Here is a 10,141-nt window from a genome sequence, read left to right as displayed (position 1 = left end):
AATCAAGGCATAATGACAAGGGACTGGCAGAGAACAAAGAAAACCAGGGAGTATATATATGCTGGAAGGATGATAAAATTGCAGGTTAAAGGCAAACAATAAAGTTCATGTGGAGAAAAGAAAAAATATGGAAACTGAGCCAGCATTACACAATGGGAAAACAACTTCAAAATAAAACAAAAAGCTGACCGAAACACCTCAAAAATCCAAAGGGGAAAAAAATAAACAACCAAAACTTCATTCATCCAAAAACTTACAAAAAAGGCTTAAAAATCCAATAATTTTAATGGATTACATTATGACAATACATTTGTGTAACTTCAGATTTATGGCTGCATCTAACAATCAAGGTCATGTTCAATGGGCAATAATATTTATCTCAAAAAGCACTGTTTTGAGAACAAATACATCAACGTCAGTGCAGTGAGGAATTTTGAACCAGTAAGCATGCCATCATTAATCATTTCATAATAAAAAAGCAGTTTAATTCAAGTTCACTGCATGCATAAGTGTTGGTTAACAGCAAGTATAACAAAGCAATGACAGTATTTCTTCTCAAAATGTGGGTTGAAAAAAAAAGGCAGCCATACAAGGGTTTAACTTTGAATTAGAAYATGTCACATTTCATTTTAAGAATTTTTGTCAAACATTTTCAAATTGCAGCTTCTTACAGATTCCTTTCTGCTCCTGATGTGTTTGAATCTCGTGGCTCTCTCCAGTGGCCTGCGTAGAAAAGAAACAAAAAGATGTGATAATGAGGAGCGTGCAGACAGTCAGGCTAAATATGTTTGTCACCGTTTTTGATTTCCAACTCACTTTCCTCAGCCTGTTCTTGAGGAGAAATTCCAGCACGTACTTTCTCAAGGTCATTTGTCRCCAGTGAAGCACAGATCTGAGCATTCAAAAGGGAGCTGGAGTAGTTGTCGGGTGTGTTATTAACAATGGGACCTCTCTTGTCGTCACATGTCTCGGGCTCCTCCAGGCWCTTCAAGTTGTCATAAAACTGTCGAGAGGAGAAGTCACCTTCTCTTGGACTCTCAGGAGAGGCAGCGGCAGCTTCTTCCTGGTGGGATGGAGGCAGACATGTTTTCAAAACGTGATCTGTTAAACGAAGCAAAAACTTACTGAATATAAGTAAAGTTCCACTCCTATGTTATTTTGTTGTCGTTCTAAAGTTGTTGCCTGGCATCAATATCATCTGAAACACCRTGAAATTACAGAAGGTCTTATTCTATCCATTAGTTCAACCTTTGAAAGTTTAATAAATGCAATTTAATTTTGTTCTCTTTAAAAAGAACTCAGTTAGAGTGATTTACTTTGATTATGGTTTGATAATTGAATAAACATCWATGGTTTTATTTTCAAACTTGCATAAAACTCATTAAAAAAGTAGAGGGATGCAGTTTGACTCATGTGGTTATGTTTTATACTTTCACATTTATCATTTTCATTAAACACACGTTGAAGTTATTGCATTAAAAATCCAGCTAAATGTGTGTACAACTCATTTGGACCTGCCTACAGCATAACTTGTGTAACAATTTCAAGGAGTAGTATCAGGTTAAGAAAAACTGAACAAACCAGCATTTTGTAGCTGATTTAAGCCAGTTTCTATTTTTTTAATCACTAATTAAATTGCCATGATAAAATGATAATTGTGTAATATTTTTATTGTCAAGTTGCTTCCAAAACTGCCATTTGTTGTGTAGTTGTGATGGGGGAAAAAAAGGTAAATCTTCCCTAAATGAAAAATTGTTTTAAATCCACTGATAAATATCAACTTTTGGGGAAGGTCAGAGCAGGATGAAGCAAAAGCATGAATTCACCTATCAACTTAATTGATCCTTAAAGTAAAGTTGATGTATTTTTTTATTTAAATAAACGGTTAAAGTGAAATGGTATGTTAAGCTGAAATGTGTTATGGGCAAATATTTTTTTCACAGTGTATTGACTTGAAAGAAAATGATGGAGGCACAAAAATATCTTGCATTTGTTTAAAATACACATTTTGCAGAATTTGGTGTAAAATCTTTATTTCAGAGAAGATAAAGGACTTTTTTTGGGAAAAAAAATGAAGACAGTGGGGGAAGGAGGGACTTGTAACATAATGCCCCCCACTGAAGACTCCAAAATGATCTCACTCCATGACAACAGACAGTACACTTCAGCACCATCCTTTTATTCAGGGTGATGCATCAAGGGAAGTAATTACAGTCACTACTGACAGATCGATGACTAATGTTGACAACAGTATCCCAGTCTATAAAACCTCCCGATTTCCCTCAGCTGGATTTAAACATTTATAGCAGGCACAGTAACAAAGAGCTGCCTTTATTAGAAAACATAAAGTCTGTTTTTTTTTTTTAGGTTTCACAGAGACTTGCTTCACAGAGAGCGTATATCTGAAGGTAAGCTGGAATAATTCACTGTATCACACTCTGTCAGTGTTGTTTGTTCGTTTCTTCTTCCCTTTTGATCAGCAAATTAAATTAATCCCTTCCACCCCCTTGGTACATTGCTGCAAATCCAAAAAGGCAAATATGCTAATTATTTGCTATTTTCATTTTTAGTCCACATTTGGCTGAAACACCGCAGAGCTGTTTTGAGGAAATCATTAACAATGAGGACCATGACTCTCCTTCTGTGTTTTGGAAATATTTTCGTTGGATTACGGGCCAACGATCGGCACTCAGAAGTGTTCCCTGTAATTGAGCTCCCAGAAACAGCGTCCCCTGCTCTGTTAATATTGGAAAAACAGAACTCCAACAGCTTGCTCTATCCAACCCAAGTCACGAGAGGAAAAATGGCGCACCCACCCATGTGCTTGCAATCAACTGGATTCAGAGACGCCTTCAAATATGTCAACGTCACCGTCTCTCTGCTGGTGTTTGTTGTCGGAATAGTGGGAAACTCAGCCCTGCTTCGAATCATTTACGCCAAYAAAAGCATGAGAAGTGGTCCGAACATTATCATTGCAAGTCTTGCTTTAGGGGATCTGATCCACATTGTGATAGACATTCCAATCAACTCATACAGGGTGAGTTATTTGCCGTAAACTGTTTAGACRTGATGTTGGCCCTTATTTTGTTTTTCTGCACTCAAAAAAAAATCACTCTTGATTGTTATTTTTAACAGAAATKTCCTTGTCTTTGTTGCAGCTCATGGCAGAGGATTGGCCCTTCGGTTTACTATTATGCAAACTCGTCCCCTTCATCCAGAAAACTTCTGTTGGGATTACTGTGTTAAGCTTATGCGCTTTGAGTGTTGACAGGTAAGGAGATAAGCTCCACGTTTCTGTCCCCTCCATGAAAATAGCWTTTGGGGGCTACAATCTGTATTTCATCAAGCAGACAGATTTGTTTAGCATTAGTCCTTGAAATGATCTTCAGCTGGGTAGAAAAAAAAAAGCATCATTGTTCCAGGCAAAAAGTTCCCCGAGCCATAACATTTTCTCATTGATTTTGCAGATACCGCGCYGTTGTATCTTGGAATCAAATCAAAGGCATTTGGGTTTCCGTGCGGACGGCGATTGAAATAACCCTGATATGGKTTTTTTCAATCCTGCTGGCGGTCCCTGAAATGGTCGGCTTTGATATGATAACAATGGACTACAAAGAAAAACATCTGAGGATATGCCTGCTTCACCCCATCCAAACCACACAGTTCATGCAGGTAATGCCATGCCATATAATGGGATAAAACAAACAGATCAAGTGTTTCAGAGATTTTCCTTTGAAAATAACATAAATATGTAATGCTTTTAATACATTTYTCAAACTTAAGCCATCAAGTGTCAAGTGCAGTTTTGTTCATGTCCTTGTTAGCCTCTTTATGTGTGCATCAAAGGTTGTTTCACAGATGCTGTATCATAGCAACTGTTCAACATCATGCCACCTCCATCACCATTTGTTGCCATATTTCTTTTTCTACAGTTTTATAAAGCTATAAAAGACTTGTGGCTCTTTGGTTTCTACTTCTGCATGCCACTGGCCTGGACCGCAGTCTTCTACGCGCTCATGACCAAGAGGATTCTGAAAAACACAGAGCGTTCACTAAGTGGTCACATCAAACAGGTTACACAACAGCTCACCATTGCAACAATTTGACATCTATTGCAGTTTTGGATTTTAATTTGATCTGCTTCTATTGTCTTTAAAGAAACGAGAAGTGGCAAAAACCGTCTTCTGCTTGGTTGTTGTGTTTGCGCTCTGCTGGTTGCCTCTGTACCTGAGCCGAATCCTGAAGTCAACCWTGTATGATCAGAAAGATCCGAACAGGTGTCAGTTACTGAGGTGAGCAGTCATTTATTTGTGTGTCTACTGTGTTAGCAAATCATTGTATGAAATAATAAAAAAATGATGTGTTGAYAGCTAAAAAGTATGCCCAACTCATACTTTGAACCATGTTTTTAAACTTTACCATTAACGATTGACTCAATATCTCATTAATCACTAATCATTTCACATTTAATGAAATTTGAGAAGCATAATCCTTAGGCTTACGTTTTCAACTGATTAACTTTTAAAGTCAATCCAATTCAAGATGACCACTGCAGACATGGCTACAACTCAACCAACTGTGCAGATATTGAGCTAAAATTTATATATGTGTTCTCTGCCAGTTCCTTGTCATTTTGTCCTGTATCAGTTTATTACTATTAGGAGMTGCAGTGTTGTAGAAATATTGCAGAAGTTACAGCACAATTACGGGTTGTGTGCAGAATGTGTGTATGTCTCATTGAAACACATTATTTTATGCCTCAGTTTTTCAATTTGCTACATGTTGGATTCATGGTTATGTGTGTTTAAAGAAATAACTTTAAAAACAAAAAAAAAGTAATAAAAAAGGATCAGGATCCCCTTGAAGACATCTGCTTTAATCACAAACATCTTCCAAGCTGTCATAATATTACATGACATCACAACCATATTTACGAGGTTTGATCAAAATAGATGTGTCTCTTATAAAAGTGGCAGGTGAWATGCATTCGAGAAATGCTGAACCTTTCATTTTCTGTCAGTAATTACATTTTCCTAACGTGTAAGATTTTCTTTTTAGCGYCTTCCTKGTTCTTGACTATTTTGGCATCAACATGGCATCGCTGAACTCGTGCATCAACCCAATTGCATTGTACATCGTCAGCAGGCGATTCAAGAAATGCTTCAAGGTGAGTGCTCTTATGGCTCTACCTCTGTGTGCAGACAAATCTGATGTATGTCGAAAACATTGCGGCCTATGGTAGATGAGGTGTCATTCGTGTGTGTGTGTGTGTGTGTGTGTGTGTGTGTTTGTGTGTGTGTTTGTGTGTGTAGGACATAATGGAGTCATGTCTGTAAAGACTGCTGCCAGACTGCAGTGAGCATACCTGAGGGGGTCATAAGTGAAAATGGTCTGGAAAAACATTGTCAGGGAAAAAAAAAAGACATTTGGCAACCTTCCAGATATTTAGTCTCTGAATCAAAGTGACGTGTTATGAGCAAGAAGGAAAAAAAAAAAGAACTTCAGGGCATTTTTTTAAAGCTTTTATTGTATTACAGCTCTTGAGGAAGATATTGGAAACACTCTGATTTATTTTACCACCAAGCAGCGCTTAGTGAATGTTTGTCTTCTGCGGTAATGGTTTTGTGTCATATTTATGTATAAATTCATAGACATTTTGCTTCAATTTAGCACTTAATTTCAACTAAAGGAGAAACTCAAGCTTTTAACATCAACTCAAACGAATAAAACACAATCATTATCGATTAAACCTCCTGTGATACGTCCTGTCTGAATGAATGGAGGCTTATTTGCTGTGAAATGACAACATAAGTAAGGTTTTTCTTCTCCTTCTTCGTCTTCTTCCTGTGAAGTTGATGGAAAAAGTGTCTCGTCTGAATCTTTCTGTGCCGTTCTTTAGGCATGTCTGTGCGGCCCGTGTTTGCCTGGCCGAGCCGACGACGAGCTGCCGTGTGTTTTGAAGTCCAGAATGCAGGATCAGGCCTCGGAGCAAAGCAGCAACATCAAAGCTCAGACGGAGAACCCCGCGCCCCCAACCTGTTAACACCTCAGTGGGTTAACAAAACTCATGTGGAACTGTGAAAATACTTTGTGATCCTGTCAATATTTCTTTATTAAATATATATGGCTTTCGACACAAACACAAACGCAGCTCTTTCAGTTGCTCGGCAACCTTGACATGCCATCCTGATAACTCAAAATACACCCCCCACCCCCCAAGCCCCCCGCTTTGGAACAACACAGGCCACTGTCTTTTGTAATGCTGTCGTCAGCTGAACATCTGCTTTGGCATGAGCAACCTGGAGTCAGACTGTTCAGACTATTATTTGCCCCTGAGGCTTGACTCSCTTCCAAACATTACATCAGATTTTTTTTTTACCTTGTACCTATCCTTGTATCATGCGCTGCGAGTTTCTCAAATCACTGTTTTGGGCGCGATGTTGACTTGGCACCCATCAACAGATATCTTGTCACGGCTCACGGCCTGCATACATTCACATACAATCTGTTTCGGGACGCCGGGAGAAGACGGCGTGCCGCGGGAGATCAAGCGAAATTTAAATTATTGCTGCGGGCTTCAAAGCACTTAAACGTTATTTTCATTTTCATTTCGCGTTTCGCACAAAACGCGGCATCTGAAGCGTCTATAGCCCCCTCCCTCCCTCCCTCCTTGAACCTCGAGAAAACATATCAAATCGGTGCCACAAGTAGATCCTGTCTCTGCCAGTGAATGAACTGATTGATGGTGGCCTATTTTTAATGCATTGTTAAATGTGTAATGCATGGAGACACTTTATAAAAGACCTGGGAGTGGGGGGGAAGGAAAACGAAGATGACAGAATGAGGTCAGGAGGAGAGAGGGATGGGAGGCAGGGAGGGTGGGGGGGAGTTTAGGGGGTGGCACCTGATAGGTCTTCCTGTCACAGGACAAGCACAAATAGCGCGCCGCTCCTCCAGTTTATGCTGTGTCAGTCTGCGGAAGTGTCTGGGTGTTGGGAGCTGGAATGCCTATTAAAAAGTTTGTCTTGTCAAAGTAAAGTCAGCCATKTGTAAAAGATTCACTCGTTTGAATAAAGCATGCGCATGAATGTCTGAGGTGTTGGAGATGCTGTAAAAGTGTGGCGTAATCAGGACATGACTTCAGGATGTTTTTATCTAAAGCTTAGAACAAAGTCCTTTTTTTTCATCAAATAAAATAACACATTTATACAGTTATTACCTGCCTTTCCTGGTGGTGGGCGATCGTGCAACAGCCTGTGCTTTATGTGTATGTTCATTTGTGTTTCTGTTAGTAAAATATCTTATGAACCATTGAATGCATCCTAATAAAACTCTCAGAAAGTAGCTGTTGGATGACTGTCTGGAGCTGATTAACTTTTGAAGTCACTAAAATTCAGGATAGACACCAAATGATTTAATACAAAAATAGCTATAATTCAGTAAAATGTAGAGGTATTGAGCTAAAACTTGGYATACTTATAGCTGAAAGACATATAACTTATACTATGATAGTATTTGATTGAATACATCTTTGCATATAAAAATAAGCTTTAACTGTTAGAGACAAGCTTATCTGTCTGCAGCATATGCTTTTAAATCTTTCTTTTTCACATTTAAATCACTCATTTGGAATCTATATAAAGTGGTCTGAATTCCTCCTTATTGTAACTCCACAAGCCCCTCTTTCACCCCTGTTCTGAGGTGTGTCTCAGATCAACTCATTTTGGTGCTGTCTCTTWACATCCAAATGAGGCGCTTCAGACCACGCGCCTTCCAGCTTCCAGAGCAGTTCGTTGTAGCTTAACAGAGGGGTTTAAATGAGCACAGAAACTTTTTTTATTTATACATTAATTAAAACATGTCAACAAGGGAAGTCTTGTCCATCCAACCTTTCCTGTTGGAGCCAGAGTCTGACCCAGAGCCAGAGGAACAGGTGAAAAGTATGATGCAAACAGAATTTAAATATATCTTTTCTGCAATAATAGTCTCTAAGTTTACAACAAACTGTCCTTTAAAGCAACTTTCAACAAATTCTTAGGGTTTACAACTGTTTAACATTTGGAGTCAAATTTATTGAAGATGACAGACATTTGAACTTAGCCTATACAAAAGTATAACTCAGTCAGTTTGACAGGTTTTGAAATAAAACTTGGTAAAAGTTGAGAGTTAATCCCAAGATGTACTCTGAGGACTACACATTATGTGGCATCATTGACTAAAGCAGTGRCGTCAACCCTGTTTGTTAGCAAATTAGCGCTTGGACCATAAGACAGATTTTATTGAAACATCCAGAAAGTAATGACTGGCTGTGCTTCTGCACCTCATTAACTTTTAAACTCAACCTAATTCAAGACGCCACAGTTAATTGACCTTAGGAAGCATAAAAATATCCATAACTCATCAATTTTCCAGATACTGAGCTAAATTTGATGTGATAGAAGCTGAGAGTCACCCTCAGCACACTTTAAGTGCTACTAGATCATGCACGACTTTGCATGTTTTTCAAGCAATGCCTGTTATTCACAAGGTTTTTCACTATATGTAGTTTCAGTGTAAAACTATGTTATGAAAAGTGGTGAACATTTAGTTATTACTCTCAAAACATTTTCACTGGATRCAAATCTACAACTAATTACATTTTGAATTAAGCAAATATAGCTTATTGACTTTATGAAGCACAGAATTAGCTCCTTCAATCTATTTTACACAACTTTGGGCTAAAATATGGTGTGAATCATCTCCATCACATACTCTGAGTACTAATAAATCATGCAAGCTCTTTATTTGAAACGTAAGCCTGCAAAGCGGCGAGCAATAAGCATTCCTTCAGCAAAAGCTTGTTTCATTTAATAGTGATAAATAGTTWATCACTTATTCCACACTCTCTTCCATAACACAAACACAAATCACTTCTACTGAATGAAATCCAATAAGCACTGGAGCATCACTTGGAGTCTGACATTGTGCCTACAAATATTGATAGCTACTTGCTTAGTAACTGTGCATTTCCAAACCTGAGAATTGTTTGTTTCTTCAAGTAACTCAAAAATGGCGTCTTATTTTCACGTTGCAGTATAAAAAAAAATAAATGTGAGCCATCTGCTTGGAAACATGTTTGATGGTTGTTAAAGACTCCAAGAATACATCTCAAGAGAACAGATAAATAACGTGCATGTTTTCCAGCCCACTCACAATTATTTTTCCCGCTGTGCTCAAACGCTCAAGCACCTCTGCTTCGACACGAGAGAAATGGTGTCTGAGGCTTTGACCATTAGAGCCGGCAGCGCTGGACATGATACGGTGGTTCGACGTGCTCATTTATGCTGAAGCCRATTTTTTCATTCAATCCTACTCCCACCCATGTACCCCCATCAAAAAATAAGGCACCTTTAAAACCRGTCTTATTGCACTCCACTACATTTTATCTTTGCTGTCTAACTTGGGTTTTATGTCTATTCTTGTCCAGATTTATGATGGGGAAGGAGAACGACCCAAACACAAAGAGGCAGAGGGTATTTAAGATAAAAAAATATGTTTTTTAAAAACTAAAGTAGCTGCAGAAGCTAGACTGAACAGTAACAAATTCAAAGAAATACTTTTAAAATGTATGCACCCAATCTTGTTTACTGGAAAATAAGCAAGATTTTAATTTTTTTTTGTGAACTAGAAACTAATTTTCTCGTGAGAGACAACTTGAGTCAGCATCTCATCCAACTGTCTAAAAAATGAAAAAAACAAAAAAACAAAAAACAAAACAAAACACTGTGATCGTATGTAAAACAACATCATGACATCAGTTGAAGTTGGACAACGCAATGTTTTTCAGCACCATAAAGTGATAAGAGTGTAACAATGGCAACATTTAGCAAATACTTTTTTGTCTTTTCAAGCTCTGAAAATATGGACAATAGATTTTGTTGTAAATACTGCAGCTCTTTGAATCACACCAGGTGGAAAAATGTTGAAATCTGATTTGATGGACAAGCTAAATGCTAGTGTTAAGGTAGTTAAGACCAATGTAGATTGTTGCCATCTACAGCTACCTGATGAATCACTATTTAAACTACCATCCATCCATCCATCCATCCATCCATCCATCCATCCATCCATCCATCCATCCATCCATCCATCCATCCATCCA

The 10,141-nt window shown here is 38.2% G+C and overlaps 1 protein-coding gene across 1 annotated transcript; it reads left to right on the top strand.

Annotated features, from left to right (window-relative positions):
• The first annotated feature begins 2,803 nt into the window (after window positions 1–2,803).
• On the top strand, window positions 2,804–6,242 carry LOC106524760 (endothelin B receptor-like). The gene is made up of 7 exons (XM_014018704.1): window positions 2,804–3,037; window positions 3,159–3,271; window positions 3,468–3,672; window positions 3,933–4,073; window positions 4,159–4,292; window positions 5,059–5,167; window positions 5,900–6,242. The coding sequence occupies exons 1-7, from the start codon at window positions 2,804–2,806 to the stop codon at window positions 6,041–6,043; spliced, it is 1,080 nt and encodes a 359-aa protein (XP_013874158.1). The 3' UTR covers window positions 6,044–6,242.
• The last annotated feature ends 3,899 nt before the right edge of the window (window positions 6,243–10,141 follow it).

This window comes from Austrofundulus limnaeus, unplaced genomic scaffold, assembly GCF_001266775.1.
Source record: "Austrofundulus limnaeus strain Quisiro unplaced genomic scaffold, Austrofundulus_limnaeus-1.0 Scaffold199, whole genome shotgun sequence".
Taxonomy (NCBI): domain Eukaryota; kingdom Metazoa; phylum Chordata; class Actinopteri; order Cyprinodontiformes; family Rivulidae; genus Austrofundulus; species Austrofundulus limnaeus.
The sequence above is the reverse complement of the archived record's forward strand: the minus strand, read 5'-3'. Positions and strand labels throughout refer to the sequence as shown.